At 37.6% G+C, this 22,862-nt stretch overlaps 1 protein-coding gene across 4 annotated transcripts in view; it reads right to left on the bottom strand.

The window, feature by feature from the left end:
• SHOC2 (SHOC2 leucine rich repeat scaffold protein) overlaps positions 1–22,862 on the bottom strand; it is a 70,219-nt gene that overhangs the window by 13,007 nt on the left and 34,350 nt on the right. For 3 of the 4 annotated variants that reach the window (XM_074875277.1, XM_074875276.1, XM_074875278.1), the window contains exons 3-4: positions 14,299–14,436; positions 1,504–1,634 (exon numbers count right to left, since the gene is read on the bottom strand). In XM_074875277.1, the coding sequence (XP_074731378.1) occupies positions 1,504–1,634; positions 14,299–14,436 (269 nt within the window). Of the gene's footprint in view, positions 1–1,503; positions 1,635–6,927; positions 7,021–14,298; positions 14,437–22,862 lie in introns of those variants that run through there. The other variant, XM_074875279.1, reaches the window with a different exon arrangement.

Below are 22,862 nucleotides of genomic sequence, written 5' to 3'. Positions count from 1 at the left end.
TTAAAGGCAGCCTGGGGGCTTTCACTCAGTACTATTTTCTTAAATGATAGTTTTACCCAAACATTTATTAAATTCTCTGTTTTCAGTCTATCACTGCTGAGTTCAGAAATTTATCTGAAGGAAAGTAGTTAGCTACTGCACTTTGTTACTATGAGTACTTTGCCTAACTCCAAACACATTTTGATTTTCTTCTATGTATAGTTTCCTATATATCTCTTTAGATAACATTTTAACTCATTGTATACTAGTAATTTATACGGCGTGAGAGGGTGGAATGGGGATGACAGTTTAGGAAAGCAGTTTGGACCATCATTAAAACAGAACAGAATATAAACTCTATGTTGTGTCCTGAAGCCTTCACCTCAAAATGTTCTAAAGCAATGGAAGAAATATCCAAAATAAGAATCAATCATACCAGATTTTTTTTCTGCCTTTTCTTCCCAGGCACTAATGCTTCAAGTCAAACATTTTTCTCTAAACGTTTACTAGCACCAAAAGTATACAGTATGCAGCCAAGCATCTCACACACTGCTGTCCTGATAGTCTCAAGAAATTACGAAAATGAAAAGGTTTAAAGGAATAACCCAGCAGTGTAAATAGTTTCAAAGTCTGCAGACATCAAAGCTGTATTTAAAAAATGGTCTGTAACCAACTAGCTATCCAGGACTGTGAAACTGGAGTCCACAGGGGCACGTTTCCAGACAGCTCTAGAGAAGGTGTATACAAATACAGATGCACTGAGGACTAGGACCTTCTGCACTCTGTTCAGGGAGTATGTTAATTGAAGAGATTGACAAGGTGTCTCCAGAACTTCTAACTACAGGCATGTCTCTTGGTCCCACACTAAGCTTGAAGCAAGAGAGACCCGGCTAAGATAATCAAGTGCAGCAGCTATGAAAAGAAAAGCAAGAAAACAGATTTCTCTTTCTCCTGTGATCCTCAGAGTCACTGGAAACTGAAAAATTATGCAAATTTTTGTTTTTCATAACTGATGAAAGGTGTGTCAGTGAGTTGCCAGAAGCTATCACATTGGTGTCAACAGCACACTTTTCCACATTAAAATGAGAATGCTGTGGCCAAGTAGTTGTGAAAAGCTTTACTCACTCTCTTAAAGGTCATTCTTGCCTCAATTACATGGGGAAAGAGATATCCCATTTTTCATTCTTCTACTTCTTCCCCACCTCCATGAAACAGAAACACTGATAAATACTTCTCTAGCTTGAATGGTGGGAACCTGTACTCCTTATTTTAGGTTTTCTTAAGAGATTGAACTGCAAATACAATCACATGTATTGCTCCCACTTTTGACTAAAGTTGTATGACATTAGTTCTTCTATACTAGTTAGATATACCTAATATGTACAGAATTGCAATATTTCACATTACATACACATAAATTAAAACAAAGGGTATTCCTCAGACTTAAGATGAAGTAATTCCACATGTTCTAATCTCACTACAAAACATCAATTTCCTCTCCAATTCACTTCCTCTAACTCTCACCTCTGGTAAAGTAGAAATGTTGTTGTTCTCCAGGTTCAGTTCATCAAGTTCACTGCATTTTGCTAAAGACTTCGGAATTGCTGACAGCCTATTGTACCTCAGGCCAAGACGACTTAGACTGGACAGATTTCCTACAGATAGAAAACAGGTATAAATACATCATTAGATTTACAGAGGCACAGAACAAGGTTTGACTTCAGATTCTTCTGTTGTCTCACACTCTACACTTCAAACCTTTCATATGGTGAAACGGAACTATCATCCCAAAACAGGAGATACACAGAATACAGTGCTTTCCAATGCTGAAGTCAACCACGCAGAAGTAGATTGTGCATATTAAGGATTATTCTCAAATTGTGCATAATGCGGTAAGCAAGCAAGGCATATGTCCTATGGTAGAAATCCTACCTTGACCTTTCTACCAACAAAAAACTCTATCATTTTCTAGATGTCTCCAAAATGACTTTTTACAATTACAGATAGCATCATTCAATGCCATGACTCCTATTACAGAACCCGGGCATACATCACACAGCTGAGGTCCTGGCAAAACAATTTCCTCTACAGGGAAAAAAAAACCCTTTGCCATTCTCCAAAAGCAACAAAGTCTTTAAAAAAAGTGACAGAAAGAAACCCCACCACCTTCCAAGTTTTCTGAAGAATACTGAAAGAAAAGTCTGAAGGAAGTGTGCAAAAATCTGGACAATAGTGCATGTAAAAATATTTCTGAATATTGCCAGGCTGCAAGTCCCAGTTGATATGGATTTCTGTCTGGAGAAAAATTCTTGAGAAACTTGCAAATTGAAAATTTCTCATCTGAAGCTCCAACCTTTACAGTCTAACAAGTACTCAAGACCAAAACCAACTGCTTAACAATGTCTTTGAACTATATGGTGCTGGGGCATTCAGACTATCCTACAGGTAGTAAGACCTTGAGCTTCACTGAAGTCAACTGGCAAATAGTACAAACAGTGCTTGGTCTTCTGTCTCATTCCTGTGATCAGAAAACGTGTCTGTGCACGTGCAGACATCACACCAGTGGAGCTTGTGAACAGATTCACACAATCAATCAGTTCCTTGTAAAACATTTGCTATTTTACACTCATTTTTACAACCACTCATGGCACAACACATTTTGCTCTGCAAAATGAAGTAACAGAAACACACGTTAGAAAAGAAACATAAGATTTAACAAATGGCAGCAAGAATAACCAGAAATAATTTTAAAAGATGAAGGAAGCTTAGTATGTACAGTCTAAATACTTGTTAAATGAAGGCTATATTAATGTCTATGCATACGTTCTTACACAAAGGTTTCTGGAACACAACAAAGGAAGAAGTAAATGTAGTGTGTGAAATATGCTTGGAAACAAAGGATTAAACAAAAAAAGAAATAGAGAATGAAATTTAATACAAATGTTACAAAGGGATCTGCTAGACAGAGGAAAATTCTCAACAAAAGAAGTGGCAAAATACCTCTTTCCTGGACTTGGTCAAAATATACTGTAAGAATGACCCTACATCACTGAGTAGCTGGGAATGTAGCTAATAAAAACTGGAAACTGGGAATGGTTTATGATTCACTGTAGTGATTAAAATGGAGATTCACAAGAGCAATGAAAGAAAAAAAACCCCAAACAAAAAAAACCCCACCAAACAAAAAAACATATAGAACAAAAATCATCCACGTCTTACAAGTCAAGAAAGAGAAGAGGATGAATTTTCAGTGCATATCTGATATTTAGCTAAGAAGCTTAGCAACAAATTTCACTTAGTATTGTCAATAACTAAACAAAAATTAAAACAACGGGTAGTCACCTGGAGTTGCTTAACTAGTAGTACCTCCCACTGGGATTTTTATTTATATTTTTAAAGTGCTTTCTGTCTGAACAAGTATTAGCTTTTGCAGAAGCAACAAAGAAAGTCTTCCCTTAACCAAAAAAAGGCATTTAAAATCCAGGGCTATTAATATTGCTCTCCAGTGCACAAATCTTCATTTTTTCAGATTAAATCCTACAGTGCATATACACACTAACAAGAGTAACTAAGACCTATTTTATTCCTACAATCCACTAGTATAAAAACGCACTTTTCTACACAGTGTAGCTATTTCATGCCATATTTGGTGAGATGTGGCATTGTTGGCCGTGTAGGAAACTGGTCTCACTTCACACGATAGACATCCTACTGCAAAGCACCAAGATCATTAGGATTTGCCATTCCAGGGATGAACAAAGCACATCCTGACTGCATGTCTCTGAATTATTATTTAATGCTTTACTAACAAAACAAATGACAAACTTTACACAAAGTAAGAAGATCTCAATCTACTATTCTTTTTCACTACTTAAGCCTTGAGCTAGATGCTGATCTGGATTTTTCAGGCAAAGAGAACGAAGGGGGATCGGGTCTAGCAGACAGCATGATGCCAACTGTTGCTTAGCAATACAACGTCGCTATGCCGATTCCCAGATTGTGAGCACAGGTTGTATGTATATGGCTCTTCCTACCAGCAACGTGGCATTTCAGAAAAATGAAACAAGGCAGCCATTAGAGAGAGTCAAACTGTACCGTAATTTTCCAAGAGAGAAAGACATACGTTGGCTATCCTCATGGCATTATCAGAAAGGAAGCATAAATAGCAGCTCCCAGTAATTTCTTTCTTATTGTAAGTAGCATTTCTCAATAAACTTTATCACTGTTTCTCTACTAGTTATCTTTCTCCTTCATGGGAAAGGGATGCAAAGGCATAACAAAGACACATCCTGCGTGCACCAAATTCCCTGTGACTGTTTTACACACCACAACACTAAATACAGTTATTCTTGAGAACAAAAGCAGTAAGATTTCAGCTGATGCTTCATCAGTAGCACCTCTCCCACTGCTCCTGGAAGGGCTGTCCTGCACCCAGCTGATGCAGGCAGTATGGGCCACCTTCTCATTTCAAGCCAGAATTTATTTATAGCCAATTTATTTACATTTAGTCTTCTGTCAACAAGACTCAGATATCTTTTCATCCTCATCAGAGTTCATACTCACACCTCATTGTGAACTCATCGCAGTGAGAAACCCTTATCAGTTTTTATCTTCACATCCTGACAAAAAAAGATGATCCTCAGAGCTCAGTGTGTTAAAACTTTCTTTTTTTTTTTCTTCTTTTCTTTTTTTTGAAGGAACACTCAGTTCAGTGATGTTAATATTTGCATCCATGGTCCACGGGCCAGCCACTGGGTAGCTGGCTAACACACTCAGGCCTCCTCACCAGCTCTCTGACCACCAAGTGACAAACTCCAGTTTATAACAGAAATTGGTACAAGTTGCTAAATAGCACACCTTGTGCATTGCACTATCAAAAGTGATCCCATTTACAGCTCCCTGAGCTCAGAATTACCTAGCTGATACTCATATTCAGAGCTGCTCTAGAGTGCCTGCATGCATCTACATCTTCTCCAGTTCAGCTGCTGGTTTCTGAGATAGCACCATCCGCTGATGTGCTGTCAAGTTAAGTCTAAGAAATGAGGCAACGAACGTAACAACTGATCACGATCAACTCAGTCAGGCAGTCATCAGGATCATTTGCGGTTGTATTTCTGTCACTGAAACCATACCTCAGCAGTTCCTCTAAAGCAGCCCCTTGCAGGTAAAGTGACTCAGAGAATGAAGCTCTAGATGTTCGTGAACATGACAGTTTGATAACCATAATTGAAAAGCAGCTACTAGCAGGAAAAGCAACAAGCAAAACCCCTTCCAGCTTTTTTTCTTAGGGAGCCCATTACAAAAACCCTTGTAAACTCAACTTCCCCATCCATTGGTACTTCTAAAAATATGGTACTAAAGCCTGACTAAGCCCTAAACTTATGCCAGGCCTCAGAAAGTCACTGAAAAATTGTTCTAGTTCATTTTTTGGTGTGAACAGTCACTCTTGGGAATCAGGTTACACACAGTCACCTTGTTTCAGGTCCATTTTCTCATCAGCAAAGCATACGAATGCCCATCAGTGGGCTCCACTTTGCGCAGCTCTCAGGTTTGAAGCAACATAAGTGCAGAATTCATAATGACTTCACTGGAGTGACTGCATGTGTCTCAGGGCTAGCTATTTAATTCACACAGAAATGAATGAAAAATTACTTGGAAGCATGCAAATCCAGAAACATTAAACCAAACTCGGTTACTATAAAAGGGACTCTAAATACATGGTTTAAATTAAATTCTTCATTAAAGGTACCTCAAAAATATTAGTCAGAAAAATAGGTGTTTGCCAATCTCAAAACAAACAGAAGACTGGAAATACAGCAGGAAATCATGTTTAGAAAACCACACTTTTTAGAAAGACCACCTGAAGTGGTTCTCCAAGTAGGAGCAATATATCTCCTTCTTGAATATTTCAAAATCAAAAGGAACTGGTTTGGTGAATAATATAAAGAAATCCAAATCCCTAATTCAAATTCTACTAGTGCTTCTAAAGGGAGTGACAAATCCTCTCTTCTTCTGAGATTTACCACACCTCTTCCCATCCCTCCTTTAGTTAAAATAATCCTTCAAATTCCCTATCTTTAGATGAAGGGTTATTACTTAGTGCAAAATGTTACTGCAAAAGATGGAATAATTAGTCTGTTTTATATAACTTAGTTCATCAAACTACTTTGCTATCAGGATCAGTTTATTTAGGAGAAGCATCAGATCAATTTGAAATCTGTTCACTAGAGAAAACTCTTCTGCAGATAATGTTAAAAACACAAATTGATCTTACAAGAGCTGTGCACATCAAAACCCCATAAGATTGTAATCAAAAGTATACATGAACTTCAGCATGCAATAGATAATTGCAAGAACTTGCTACAAACAACATGGCACTATTAAGTATTTCTGATGATCTAACTTCTATAAATACTCTTAGATCTTGATTTGACTAAACTTTGCACACAATGAGTAGCTACCTATTAAATAAGGTTTTACATGACCACACATTATTTCATAGAGCGCAGTTCATTTAATTCACTGAGGGATCTTCTAAGAAAGATAAATTGCTCTTTTGCATAGAAAAGGTACCAGATTTCATTTTTAAAAAATAGAAAAGAAGTACATCCAAAATTAATTTTAAAAGTTTAAAAAATCAAACTTGATGCTACTTTAAAAAAAAAAATACATGAATTAAGCTTAATACACCACACTGCATTAATCTTGTAGTGAGAATAACAAAGATGACAATATGGAAGAAAAAGCCAAGAGGTTCAATGAGTATGTTACAAAGTAGGTGGGACCTAAGGGCCTTACAAGAGTTGAAAGCTGTATAGGAGAGACTAGACAAGCTAGAGATGGCCAGCTGTGGATAGAGATTAAATATTGCATTCAAATATTTCAACAGTGCTCCTACCCTAAAATAGCCATAAGTCAGAAGATGCCTGTATCACACTTTGTACTTACTATATATTAGTTTTTCCAGATGTCGGCCATACTCCATGACAATTGTTGAACAGTTTCACAGATTTTTAGGTGAAAGGAGCTGTTGACATGTTTAATCTAATCTCTCGTCAGAAAGCAAACCATTTCCCCTGATAGCTGTAGAGTAAAACGAAAGGCTTCAGATAAACTGTTTTAACCTTCAATTGCATTCCACAAGCAAAGACGATGTCTGCCGATGTCCAACACTGTGACAGCGTGAAGTGACCGGTCTGGCAAGACATCCTGAAGGTGATCTCAGTGAGCATGTTGCAGAGGAAAGCAGAACAAAATCCCATAGTCATTACTCATCTGATCTGGGGGTAGCTCTTTCCTAAACCAAACCCTATAGATTTGTATGAATGTAAACTCACGTCACCAATCAATCATCTGAGAGAGGTCAATTCTCTTCTACAACCTGCAGGGCTGGAACATCTCTAATGTTTAACATGCTCTGGCTAAAGGCTGATGTTTTAGAAAACTTGGGAATAGGGACAGATAGCTGATGGGGGAGGGAGGGCAACTGCTTGGGATAACTGCAGAAGAGAAGAGAATCCCTCCTGATCATTGCAACCAACTACCAAAGCCAAAGCATGAAATGTAATTATACTCTTCCAAATACAAAGTTATAGTTGAACACAACACAAAGTTTGACTTATGAACTCCAGATTTTACTTATTTAATAGTAATGTGATTTTTAGTGTATTTTAATTTTTCTTTTCAGCCACCAATACCTCCTGATATACCAGGCCAGTGTAGGAGGCAGGTTCAGATTCACAAATAACAAGGGTCAGCAGTGTCCATAATTTTTTATCCTGTTCAAACCAAAGTGCATTATCCTCCTTACACAAAGCCTATATTCTTATATAAAGTCTATATATAAGTCTTATATGAAGCCTAGAATTCTCATAAACATGTTATCTATTAGAAAGCTACTTAACATGAATTTAAAATTAATCTCTACCACCTTTACTGGTTTAAATGCCATTTGAAAAGAGCAGATTCCTCTCTATTTTCAGTCTAACAGTATCAACCAAAGACAGGTTTTCCCTCATTATTTCAAGGTTAAGGCTAAAGCATGACCATGTCAGCAGTTATTTATTTTTCAACTCTAATTCAAGACCGTAATCATTGCCAACTGCATATGTGAGATGCACGCAAGATGCTGGCAAAACCTGAGTGACAGAGGCTCAAGTATCTGACATGCACCACACACAACACCTGCATAAGGTTAGAGAGCACAAACTCTTAGTGACTGTTTCTGAAACTAAGCTATGAAAATTCAACTTCATTTAACATGCATTCATCAAAATGCATGTAACTAATAGACCTGCTTGTCTCAATTCTGACGTGTTCCTTTGAATCACTCTTTCCTCGTGCCTGCTTCTTACATAAAGAAAATAAGAATATGGACTTTTTCTTTCTGCAGTATACAAATCATTCTGAAAATGCTGAGCCACAGTTATAATACATCCGTACATATCTCCACATCTAATTACTGTGTGATGCTATGTACATTCACTAAAATAAACTGTCCCTATCCTAGTCTTACCAGGAAGAATATCCAACCAAAACAACACAAAAAAAAAAATTTTAATAAATACACATCAAATCAATAAACTCAGAAGTAATAAGCCAATAGAAGCTAGCCTAACTTTTAAAGAAAAACAGTATATACATATTTAAGTAGATCAGGCTTGCATTGGAGATTTATTTATTAAAACAAAAAAGGGAAGTTATAATTAGCTGAAAGTGGTACAAAAATACAAAAACCACTTCACATTGCAACAGAGTCAAAAGCAATAGTTGGGACTTATTTTGGGCTATCAGTGAAAGTACTGCATTTTACTGGATTCATACTTTATACGGTAACACAAAGCAACCGAAATTTATTTAATTTAATATTTCATTGGTAGCCTTATTTTCCTCTTCAATTGACAATATAAAACCTCTCTGTGAAATTAAAGATTTATATAAATGTAAATCACATTGTAAGAACAGTTTATACTTAACTGGCAATTCAGAAAAAACACTAACCTTTCCTAAGCGACAGATGCATTTAATTTTTTAGGTCTGCACTACTATATAGAGTAAATACATAAAACGCATAACACATGAATATACATTTATAATTTTAGCTAATTAAGGAATGTAAGAATTATTGTATGCAGCCCAGAGATCCACCTAGTATTTTCTCTCCAGAAAAAAATGCCCAACAGCAGATACCAAGAGAAGAACCTAAGAAAAGGGAAAAGCACACCCTGAAACTTCCCCAAGAGCTGGGGGAAGATTCAACAGCCTGCAGCTCAGCAACTTCCTGAATTTAGAAGCAACTGATACATTTTTCTTCTGCATAATTGTCACATTGCCCTGTGAGCTTTTAGCATCTATAGCAACCTGTGTGAACACTACCACCCAAGTGTTCCCTACCCATCGCATGCAGTACAGTCTGCTTTTACTGGTTTGAGGTCAACACCTCACAACTTTGCTTTATCCCTCCTGTTCTGCCGTTGGAAGAGGCAGTGAGCAGTCACTTCCCACTTACCCTCTCCTGACACTCACTATTTTCTACACAATTTCACATTTACTCAGTCTAGAATTGAAGCCAACAAGAACCAGAAGCTTCACTCCCTTTATGAGACCACCATGAGAACTAGAAAAGGCTTATAATAACCCAAAAATGAAAATAAAAGAGTGGGAGTCACTGCTTTCCACCAGATTAAAAAAAAAAAAAAAAGGCTGAGATTATTGTGATTGCCCAATACTAGCAGAATCTAATTAAAAATGTTTCATTAACAGCATAGTCCAAGAACAAAACCTTAGACAAAGCACCGAACACTGATCAGATCTCCCAATGTGAGTCTATGGAAACAGACTTGATCCTGCGAAGTACTGAATGCTCACCGAACAAAGCACTAGGTCATGTGCTTAAATTTTAAGAATATAAATATTGCCGTTAAAGCTGGCGTAGGAGCCTGTGCACTTTGCTCCATCAGAATGGCAAGTAATTAGTAACACCAAACCCACCAGTCACATATGAACATCACCCCTGAGCACACCAAGGGAGCTGCAGGTGCTCTGCTGGGTCTCATCAGGACCAGTGCACGTCAGACATTTCAGAATAAGACTTCTCCAGTTTTTGCTAAGCCTGCTAAATTTAAAATACCATTCTAAAGTAGTTCCACTTTTCTACAGAAATATCTTTACTAGGACTTCTAGGGACTTAAAGCTCTCGACCACACTTTGTATAACCTAAGCCGTACCAATTACATATGCCTAGCTCTGGTCACAATGCTTCATGATTTATCAACTATATTTTTTAAAAGCACAGTGCCCTCAGAAGGACACAGGGGCTAAATGGTTTAGAAGCCTAGTTTGTAGCACAATTTCCACTGGTAAAAATGGCAAAGCCTCTTCACATAATATTTACTTTTATGAGAGTTGTGATTTCAGCTTCTGAGTTAATGTATCACAGCAAAGGGCAGGAGTAGAGCTCAGGGCTTTGAATAGGCCTCATTTTCCTAACCATCTCTTAGGAACAGTGCCATGTCAGACACCATCTCTTAGGAACGGTGCCATGTCAGACACTGGAAAGTGTGTCCAGTGATGAAATTTTTTGTGCTTTTAAAGCATCATTTTGGAACACTTACAACTGACTATTCTTTCTCTTATTAAAATGTCTGTTGCCTTAAATGTCCATGAATATGGCACATTTGACTATAATCAAACTGCACACGTGAATACACACAAAACTAGAAAATTAGGAAACAGATCAAGAATCTTAATTTTTTTTAAGTTGTAATTCTGTTCCTGCTGAATTTCTTTCTCAAATAAGAGTTTCTGTGCTTTTAAATAAGAAATCGTGAACACATTGGTACAGAATGCTAAAATTAAAAGTTCAAAGAGGAAACACTCACAACGTAGTATTTGCAGCACAGAACTTTCGAAGCTAGTTTTTAATCCAAAGAAACACTTTACTCCACCCAAAATTTGCTTTCTGTCTCAAAAGTTTAATTAGTAATTTTAATATAAATGGTATGTTCTTCACCTTCTTTTATACATACTGTGAACATATTAGTGTGGCAGCTAAGTATACAGAGATAAGACATTGTGTAAATAAAAGTAGATCATAATTCCCCCCTCCAAAAAAAAAAAAAGGGGGGGTGGGGGGCAAATCTGCAATTAAAACACTAAGCAGCTAAGATCCCACTATGATTTTGATTATAGACTTGAGACTCCTGGAATGTGCTAAGCCGTTCCACAAAGCTCATTTTTCTTACAGGAAGTGATCTAATATACAAAGTACTTTACAATTTTCAATCAACAGAAATACAGATATGAATGTATTAAGCCAATAACTATAAAGCAAGACATTAGGTCACTTCCTGACAACTAATATCTAAAATCGACATTTGTTACTGCACGAAAGCATGCTTATACAGCCTTAGTGGAAACAAGAATTTTGTATTTTTACAGAGTGGGTATATTGGCTCTACTACCTCTGTAATCATGGCTGATGCATAATCCCTTCCCTGCCACTCCCCTGCATGTCACCCTCCAACATCCCTTCCTCACAGCTCCGGCACATTTCAGTACAGTACTGTTATTTAGAAAACACCCTTTTTTTTTTTTTTTTTTTTTTTTTTTTCTCTCATTGGCTGTTCCAGAAATCTTTCTGTGGTAAAACCAAAACTTGGTCAGATAGTCCAGCAGTCAATTTAAGAAGCATTTTGCAAGGATTTTGGGTGGGGGAAGGAGGAAAGGGGTCCTTTTTTGAGGGGAAGGAGAAATAGAAAAGGAAGGGGACTGTTTGTTTTTCAAAGCAGCTTGACAAAAACATCTCTCTCAAGAAAAAAAACAGGCCTCCATCAAAAGGTTGTTGGTGGGGGAGGAGGAGACAGACCTGGCGGTAATGGAAAGTCTGTTCCATAACAGGAGGTTCATAGGCTCATAGTACATTAAATATTTATAATGAGCAAATGTGCTTGGTCTTTTTTGTACCCAGTCTGCAACCCCCACCCCAGTTTGACTGAACTGGGGAAACATTAACAGCACTTACATATTAAGCATACTGAAACCTGGCAGTGTGTAAATGTTGCAAGAAAAGACAGTTGTGTCAAACACCAGGTAGATATCCACGAGTATGGAAGAGACAGAAACTGGAGGAAGTGATGGAGAGGCTGGAAAGGCCATCCCGCAGCTGCGCCGAGCGATGCACACCAGGCCGCCACGCGCCATTTACTCGCTGGGTTTTTCTCAGTACTCAAAGTCTCTCGCTGAACAATCCTAACCACAAAGCAAGCTGTAATCTAAAAATCAAGCCACAACTTGCTTTAATGTTGAACCAAAACTCCGATGACTAAGAAATAAAGCCAATGTTGCTGAACTGGCTATGGCTGCCTTTTCTGTAACACATGTAAATGTAGGTTGATCATTATCATTTAAGCTGGAGTTTAAAATTGTTTCCCTTCAGTATTCAATTCTGGCTGTTTGTGAACTATATGTAGCACAAATACCAATCTCTGATTTTAAGTTTTTACTCTAAACAGAAATGCTTACCTACTACATGTTGGTCAATACAAACAACAGGTATTTTTCAGTGGAGCAAAAACTGAACCAGAGTAAAGCTAAAGCCACGATAGTGCACTGCTGTCTCTTACCATTATTCATCTGTCTTCAGTGGTTTGTTGAGCTATGTAGCACTGATATTCAGCTCAGATAAGCATGTAAAGAGACAGCTATATACATTTAAAAATACGTAACTTAAAAAAAACTATAAAGACAATGCAATGGAAAAACAAAACAAAGAAAATTGGCAGAAATCCAGACCAACCATGTATGAACCTGACTAAAGACAAACCACCTAAGCTTACAGTAACTTTCTGAAGAAAGAGATGAGTCCTGACTATCTTGATTGCATAGTCAGCAACTCCCTATCGATCAGAAATTACTTAACTGCCTAAGTAACTTTGTGCCTCTCCTACCCAAAGACCTTTCCTGTAAGCACAGTCTTGCAGCATATTATAAGTAAGATTTCTGTGGTCCTCTGAGAAGCTCGGTGACTGTCAGTCACTACACAACTCAGTAAGTCGTACTACTGTTCTGCACAAGAACCAACAATAGTGGTCTAGAAGCCCTGACAATGAAAATCTCACAGTTGCTTACAGAATTTTTCCCATCATTAGCAGTTTATCCAGAGAACTCACTTCCTAAATGACATGTACATTACATATTAATTTTATTTAAAACAACTTTCAATAAGATTTACAAAATAGCTACAAAAATAAAGGTTGTGCTTATGAATTGTGTAAGTTAGATGCAAATTCCAGATGAAACGGGATCTCCAGAGTTTAAAAATATCATCAATCCAGGAAGGAAGTTTAGCTCCAGTGGATACTTCATCAATGTAAATTCTGTTTAGGTCAAACTTTCTAAACAAAAAGCCACAGTAGCTCCACATTCAACGATTTATTGCCAGAAGAAAACCTGGAGTGTTGTTAAGTGGTTCCTCACTCTTCTGCTCATTCACTTTACTATGTGTTAAAGTACATTAACGAAATGTTCAATATAAATATTGTTTAAGTGATAATGTTCATTCTTCTGAGTATGTTCTGGTGACAACTAAGAGCTTAAAATCATGATGACCTTGAGTTTTGTCTTTTAAAGTCACAGCATGCATCTTTCTCTGCCATCTGTTTAAAACTGATCTAATTAACTAGGAAAAGTTGTATTTTGTCATTTTATTCTACATGAGCTGCTGAAACTGATCAGGACAGTATTTATTTCAGTCTTAGTTCCCATCTAAGTTGCAAATCCTCTGTATTTTATTGCACTAGAACATGACCTTTGTGGACTTTGAAGGTTTTTTTTTTAGTTTTTCTATGGAAAAGCATAAAATATACAGAATTTATTTAAAACATTTATCTTTTTCACTCTATTTTTCTTCAGCCAAGGATGTTAATTAAAACTATTTGCCAAAGTATTACACTTCAACTGAGAGTCTTTTAGCCTTTTATTTTTATATGCTCAGTTTCATTACAGAATGAACAGACAAGCTGTAGCTATTTATTCATAACCACAGAACACCTTAAATCACAGTTTAGAAGTGATGGATTTTTTTTCCTTATAACTCTCATTCTCTGCAGCACATCTAGATTTAATAATGTAATTCAGAAAGTAGAAACTACATTTAACGTAACATGCACACCTTGCTTTTGATCTCAAGCGTGAAGCTGCCTTGAGCTGAACACCAGTCATTCTACAGTCACCAACCAAATACTGATTCTTAAATTTGTTTCTCTTACTGAACATTTTGAAATAGTGATTTATTTTCTCTTCTCCAGCCTCTTCACATACCTATGGTTTCTGGCAGGTCCAAGAGCTCATTGTGCTGCAAGTCAAGGTTGGTGATCTGCGTGCAGCTTCCAATCTCTTCTGGAAGATGTTCAAGCTGATTGTGCGCTACATCCAGCGTTATGAGGTTACACAACTCACCTAAAAGCATACAAGAAAACCAAAACATCAAGTTCTTTAATGTACAGCTCTAGACAATGACTTCCACACAGAGATTAATAGAATCAGACAGATTTGGGAATAATCTCAAAAAAGCTATTGCTACCGTAAAGTTATACATAGAAAGAAAGGCATTACAGGATCGTAATTTCATCAGTCAGATCTAAAACCTGATCAACAATTTTTAAAAACTCAGATAAAGCTTTTAAAGATTCTCTGAAGAAAACTTACTTATTTACTGATTTTCTTCTGACAGTTCAAGCTGTGGAGTAAGAGTACAAAACCTATACCTTACACTTGTTTCAGGCTGACTAGAAGTTTAAAACATCACAGAGTAAGTGGATTGTATTGAATTTTGAGAAACTAAGATGTTTTTATACCATGAATTACTTTCAGGCATATATCAACAATTAAGAGAAAGGCTGACAACCTAGATAGTCCACCCAAAATCTTGAGTGCTATTTTTAATCAGTTTTAGTCATCACAAAAAAGGCAACATATGATAAGTAAACTGTAAACCTATTCACATAGATTATTGTATTTTATATATGCAAACAGAGCTACAGCAAATAAAATTTTGAAATAAAAGGCTTATCTCTTATGCCTTAAAAAAGATTGGACTTCCTTAGAGTTTAGAGCTACTTTACTCTGAACTGCTTCATTCCTGACATTTACACATTAAAGTCAGCTAGACACAACTCTCTACATACAGTAGCTTCACCTGGTATAATGACAAACATACTGTGTTCTGAGCAATAGCTTGTTGGGTTTAAAAAAAAAAAAATGTGTGTGCATGAATACAGGTGTACACACTCACGTTTTTTGCATCTGATGGAGGTGAAATTAATGCAAATGATTTGAACAGCTTCAACTCTATCCAGTAAAGATGAGGTCACTGTATTTGTGTATAAGAGCATGACTCAGTGAGTAACAAATTTGGAAGAGTAGCAAATTCCTTTTGAGGAGCAAATGTCTATTTTTAAGCTTCAGTGTTGTATCTTTGACACAATCCTTAAAGGATTTTCCCACAGGTCTGCAGGATGAGCTTGGGCAAGTTCCAATGTGTAGACTGTCTACTCATTAGATCAGCAGATAATCACAAATAGCAATTTAATAAATCGTAAAATATTTATGAATTCAGACTCTGTATAGAGCTGCAAGTATCATGTAGCCAGAATACTTACTACATATCACAAAACAGTTGTGAAAGGCCAGGAAAAAAAGACAACCCCAACAGCTTCATTATTCCATTTTTCTAAGACTGTTAACGTATAACTGATCTTATTTCTTGCATTTATTAATGCAAATTGTTTTTCTAGAAACTAGGCAGATGGAAATGTAAAGGTGGTGCTTAAGCATCTCCTCCACTGTGTGTGTCCCCTCTCTTAAATCAGCATTCAAGTGTATTCCAGGCAACCAGAGTCAATAGTCAAACATGCTGTATCCAGCACTGCATAAACCACACGTTTCAATGCCATTAATATGCAGAAGAAAGCAAATTTAAGAAAAAATTGAGCAAGAGTTAATGTTCTGTGGTAGGAGCATCTTTTTGTTATTCATGAAAACAAGTGGGCAAAGTGTAGAAGGCAATAGAAGGAGGAAGAAAAGCTTAAGACTTCAAAATCCTTCCCTTCAAACAAACAAGGAACCCCACAAATCTTTACTAAGATAACTCAAGAACCTTTGTACACTTTGGGGCAGTAGTTTTCACTTCATGATTGCTGTTTTCATTTGTTTTCACTTCAGACCTAAACCAATGATGTCAAATTTGAAATGTGGCATAAATTTCATTTCATCACAGTGATTTCTCATTTACTTGACTCTTCCCACTCTACATCTGCTGAAGTCAAAGACAGACTTGGGTTTTTGCAGCAACATTTGTTGCACTTCATTGCACCTGCTGAAAACAGCAAGCTACACGTTTGAAACAAACATCTCACTAGCTAATTCTGGGGAGTGTAAAAGAGAAAAGACATGCCCATGTTTATTTAGCCAATTAAGGGCAAGCCAACACTTTGGTTTAATTTGTATAGCCGTACTTAATAAAGATGCAGGCATTATTTTAAAAAGCAACACTGGTAAACATTTAATAAAAATTTTGAATGATAAAATAGATTGATGACTGCCAGACAAATTTTAGACTTCAGAGCGGAAATCAAGTGGAAGTTAAAGCCCTATCATGAAGTTCAGCGACTTAAGGAAAGGAATTTCAAGAGATACTATAGTATTTAATTTTTAGTTCACATTGCTCAGTAAGGAATCTTGCTCTTGGATGTAATAATACTTATGGTTTGACAGCATCTCACCAAAATGTTCATTTTTCCCCCTAAAGGCACAAGGAGAGGGGAGGTGAAGTGCTGTTGGTACTGAAATTCTTTCAATACTTTAACCTGGATTGCTGAAACACAACAGAGTTTGCAAATCAACAAAAAGCACTCAAGGTACATTTCTCCTGTTGCTCTCCATTACGTATGGAAAAAATTCTTACATCCAATATGCTTAACAAGGTGAAAAATGTTTAGGTGATGTGGTAGAGGTTCATCTTCACATGCAAAGGCATACGGACGACCAGCAGTGGGTAGGAGAACCCAAATACTCACTGGGCTGTCCCAGAGCCATCAGCCCCACAGCCAGTGTGAAACCCATCACATTGAGTAAATGTCCCAGAGCACCTCACAGAGTGACTGCTGTTACTGCATATGGGCCTTGGACACCTACTATGAGGTGAGAGGAGGAGCAACTTGGGATGGTAAGAGTTGCTATGGGATCTTTAGGGAAGGGAGGGCAATCAATGTGGTTTAAGAACAAGTGTGGGAAAATAGAGGGACAAGGAAATAAGAGTCCAGTCCTTTAAAACCAACGCTGGTCACGCCCTCTGCCTGATCAGCACCATCCGCCCTGTCTTCTCCTTAAACTCTATCTTTAACTATTGTCCGGAGTGACAGGCTCTCTGTTCTGAATGCGTCGAGATCTGAGAGGCAGCAACACTGCAGTTAATGTGACCAACACTACCAAAAACATCCCACTACATGGGACAGGTCTTATGAGGCACAGCTGAGGGAACTGGGGTTGTTTAGTCTGGAGAAGAGGAGGCTGAGGGGAGATGGGGATGAGTCACTTTAACCAAGTAACAAGCAATAGAACAAGAGGTAATGGCCTCAAGTTGCGCCAGGGAAGGTTTAGACTGGCTATTAGGAAGCATTTCTTTACAGAACGGGTTGTTAGGCATTGGAATGGGCTGCCCAGGGAGGTGGTGGAGTCCCCATCCCTGGAGGTGTTCAAGAGTCGGGTCGACATCGCGCTGAGGGATATGGTGTAGTTGGGAATGATCAGTGTGAGGTTAATGGTTGGACTAGATGATCTTCAAGGTCTTTTCCAACCTAGATGATTCTGTGATTCTGTGACCAGAACCACTCTGGGCATGGAGAGCTTGCTGCGCCAGGCCAGCAGCTAAGGAACAGGGGCAGCTCTTTCACCGGCTGATGGCAGTGGTTTACCCCATGAATGGCCACACTGTGCACTGCACTGCTGCAGCAGCTCTTTCAGAAATTATGCCAGGATAAACACATGGCATAAACAATTGATACAACAAATAATGATCTGCAAGAACAAAGAGGCCAAACTTCAGGCCATCTGCATAATGCTCTTCCTAGGAGCTGATGCAAAGCCAGCTTGTTTCAGTGATTGAAAGCGTCCTCCTTATTGTCTGCACAGTGGCAACTGTACTGAAGAAAACGCTTCTCAAAAAAAGGTGAAAATAAGTTTCACCAAGCTACAACTGAAATCTGGCATTTTTGCTTGGCTGGGGTAAGAAGCATATGTCAAAACCAAAAAGGAAGCTTTCCTAAAAGAAAGATTTGCTCAGGTACAAAAAGAAAAATGCCTAATGAGCAAGGAGCTCATGATCATATTCATATTAAAAGAATCAATGTTTGCTCTTTTCTGGTGTACTACTGAAACTTTGCTGAAACACGTTCATATCTTAATCAATTTAACAGAAACGCGCCAGCTAGAAATGTGCTGCAGCTCAGAATCAGCCTTATCAGAAAGCAGTTTACTAAAGAAAAATCCACTCCCATTCACCATGCAGACAACTCCAGCATCACTTCACCAAAGGACCGTTCAAACACCCAAAATCACTGGAGTAGGGCAAGTACTACTTTAGGGAAATACTAATCACAGTCAAAATTAACTAACTCTCTGCCACAAGTAACGGCCAAAATAGACAAATCTTAAGCTCAGAGTAGCGGATAAAGGATTCTCTATGGACTACTTGCAACTTCATTGAAGGGACAAGCATCCTCAGAACAATTAGAATACAAACTAGGAAGGGTGCTGGGGTTTGTGGTTGGTTTTGGGTTTTTTCCCTTTTTTTTAAATAATGTGTTGCACTGTAATTGTAAGGGAAAAAAAGCAATTGAAGCTCAAAATCTACCAAGAAAGCAGACAGAAATTGCATGTACTAGCTGGCTTGACAATAAAAGATTCTGAAGTAGAAGCAATGCCCATCTGAAATACATAAAGCAGTTTCTCTATAAATAATCTTCACAAAATGGTTAGTTACACACTATTATGTGGTTTTTAAAAACTTATATTTTAAAAGGTTCTACAAGATAAAAATTTCAAACAATTCACACACATTTTTCAGAATAGTTTGTAAAGACTCCCAACCACCTTCCAGATAAAGACATTGTTAAAAATACAGTTAAGTACACATCTCAACAATCCTTAAAAAAGGTGGGGTGAGCAATTACCTCACTGTTCTCACATGCACAGAGACTAAATGTTATAGTATGACAAAGCTAAATATACCTGCTGAAAAACTCCAGTATTATGAAATGACTAATATTTTCTGCATAACGAGGCAGAATTACAGTCCCATTACATGGCCAACCCTGAAAGCCTGTTATGACAAGAGGACCAAGTTACAGGCCCTGATTTACATAACTCTGAAGATTCTTCTTGGCTAAAAAAAACCAAAATGCAACTTCATTAAAAAAATATAAAAATACACACAAATTAACAGTTGTATAGGGAGAGAGTATAGGTCAATAGCAGAGGGGCTTCAGTGTCTCCTACCACTAATTCACTCAGTGGGCAACACTCTTGGACAGCAAACACAATTTGTAATATAGCCTGTTTTCCACTGGATTAATTTCGTGCCTGCCCATGCTTAAGCAGATTGAAAATTATGAGATCCTTCACAACATGATAAATCCTGGGCCAGATGACACAGCAAGAGGACCAAGACTCTTATGGAAAGTACGAGGAAGACGAGAATGCTAATATTAATGGAACTTCAGGCTGGTGTGTCAGAACATTGGTTGTAAGCTAATTTGTAAAGAATAATTATCCGAAATCAGCAATGCTGGGAACAAGTTACAAATAGTTCCCATAACTTTGGTAGTTATTTATCTCTCACTAGGTTCTCTGCTGGAAAAAAAAAAAAAAAAAAAGTGAAAGAATTTTTAGTCTATCTGTAAAACTCTTTGGGATAAGTGTCCTGATTTTAGAAAAAAAATAGAAACGATTTTACAGTTTCAGAATCTTTTTCCTCTCTATGAGATTTGAGTACAACACTGTGACAACCTGAACTTTCTGCTGTGTGTTACCAACTGCCCAAAAGAACAGTTAAACAGTCAGAGCTATTTTGAATTATTACTGCACAACTATAACTTACATAGAAGTTACTGAGTAGAAAGAATGCAATTTTAATATGGTTATGAGTGACTTACGTACCAAAATACCATATTCATATAAGAAATAATCACAGTAAAATATTTAGAATCTGCAAAATGTGCAACAGGGTTATGGGAACCACTCAAAAACACAGAAGCTAAACTCAACTGAAAAGACAGACTTAAAATCTGGCCTAAAACAAGCTTCAACAAGACACAACAGCAAAACACTTTTTATTTATTGTTTACAACTGAAAGTAACAAATATAAATAAAATTAAAAACATGTTCAAACAACATTTCAAACATGTGAAACATGTAGAAGAAACAGTCTTAGCTAGGGCTCAAGGCAGGATTTGAGCTGGGCAGTAGAATAAACCAACAGGAACCCCATGAAGTGCCAAGCCAAAGGCAGAGTCTTGTACCTAGCACAGAATAACCCTGTATAGCGGTACAGCCTCGCACCAGCTGGTGAGGAGACAGCTCTGCAGGGAAAGACCAGGGGGTCCTGGAGAAGCTGAACCTAGCGTCACATCTTGGATCCTGTCTGTTTTGAGTGTGGAACAAGTGTACTTGCTCTGAAATAATAAAGACTAACCACGTACTGGGCTGCATTAGCAAGGGGAGCCTGAGGGAGGAGATTATTTCCCTCTGTATTCAAACAGTAAAAATAATTGCAGCATTGATATTAAAAAAAAAAAAAAAAAAAAGAAAGCTGGACTTCTAACAACCTGTCAGTATTTACTGGAATTACACTTGGGGCATCATCCCAATAAGCTCTGCAAGTAGATCAAAAGGGCAGGACTACTTAATCATTATCCTAAAGCCAGTCTGAAGAAAATGAAATCAGGAGAAATTTGACTAGCTGACAAGACGAAACTGTGTCCCCACAAGAGCTTTCACAAGAATCAGAACCCAGACATCAAAGCTGAAGCCAGCCAAAACCAAGTTCTTCACCTTTCCTGCAGCTCAAGCAAGCAACCAGAACTGGACCAAATAAGCAGTCATTTTCTCTGACTTCTAGAGAGCAGCACACACGTATCAATGACTATATTTTTTCCACAACTTCATGCTCTTATCACATTAGAATACAAAAAATACAAAAATATTCCCAACCACTGTGTTTGCAGGTATCAGCATGCCACCTTGGAACACAATTTGGTTTCCTTTAAACTGCTGAAACAGAAGAAGGGGTTCTTCAATACAAATAATGCAAAGAAATATTTCTCTATATTGTCAGGTCTGCTAAAAAAAAAAAGGGAAATGAAATTCAGAGCATCACTGAAAAGCTTTGCAACTAATAAGTCATTTAATAAGGAGGCACTATATTCAGCATGGAGTGAGCAGACGTGAACTAATGCAGCTGCACACATCTGGTTTGCTGTCTATGCTACTGAAAAGCAAACAGGTGTAAGTGTTATGAAAAATAGTTTCAAAGTAGTGAAGAAACCACAAATGATCTAAATATTGGGTAGATGGGGGGAGGGAAGAACAGAAGAGAGTCTCAGAGACATTCCAAGTCTGGTGTAGGCAGATTCCCTGAATTACAATCTAAAAATATTTCCCTTGCAGAACAGCCCTGACCAGATTCTCCACAGAATAAGAGTTGCATTCACAGACAGAAAACATAATATTTGGAGTCTTAAGAAACTTGCAGAAACTATGCAAATGTAATTTCAACCGTGTTGACAATATTATTTCTATTTGAGCTGTGTGCACTAAGACAAAAATATCTGAAAATGGTATAAGATGCAACCTTGTCTTTGCAAAGAAAGTATTACCAACTTGATTGTGCAAAACAATTCCTTCAACAAAACATGAAGGAATGCAATAAAACTCTCAATACAAGAAATGCAAAAGGCTTGCTTAAGTAGCAGCCTGCAAATTGAAGCATTTGCTTGGCCTCATCCCAAGATAGTTCCTCTGTAGTTTTCATCCTTCTCATGCTGATTGTTTGACTCACCAAAGCATTCACGTTCTTCCATTCTAATCTTCAACTTTTTGATCTCAGTGGAATGGACAATTTACCAGATATGGTGATGAAGCTGGAGTCCACCTTGTGAACTCATTTCCACAATTATCCCTCCAGACTGTGTTTTGGCAAAGCTTCCATATGGAAACCTTTCCGTTAAGGTTTTATTTTATGGATGCCACCAGAGATTCAACAGCCAAGTGAACAGCTAACCTCTGCTTTTGCATTTGGTATACATATATATTCAACATCTGCATAACAGTGACCTTTTAGTCAAGAACAACACTCAAAGCAAACTTGTGGACCTTGTTAAGGATGCAAAGCATTTATAGGAGTTTAAAGAGAAAAAATGGTCAAGCCCTTGGAAGAGGAGTCTACTGAGAATTACTAAAGAGACAAGCTGCACCAGACTCAGCAATTCCCTGATATGAAAATAGCTGGATCAGGGAAAGGGGTCAGGTTAAGCCTCATATATACACTTACCCGGGGTTTACGCGGACGTTTGCTTAGGGCTACAGTCAGAAGCAGGATACCGGGCAAGATGCACTCTGAAAATTTATCACCACTGTTAGGTAGGATGCAATTTATAAGAAAGACTAGGTTCACAAAGAACAACAGCTCTGCCATCAAGAAACTTGCATGAATTAATTCTCACCACTATACATAAAAACATACAAAAATTGCTTCAGGAAGGTGGGGCTAAGCTAATGCTACCAGGACTCAAAGAGGCTACACAGCATTTTGTGGAACAAGACATGG

Source organism: Strix uralensis, chromosome 7 (genome assembly GCF_047716275.1).
Source record: "Strix uralensis isolate ZFMK-TIS-50842 chromosome 7, bStrUra1, whole genome shotgun sequence".
In the NCBI taxonomy this organism is placed as follows: Eukaryota; Metazoa; Chordata; class Aves; order Strigiformes; family Strigidae; genus Strix; species Strix uralensis.
The sequence above is the reverse complement of the archived record's forward strand: the minus strand, read 5'-3'. Positions and strand labels throughout refer to the sequence as shown.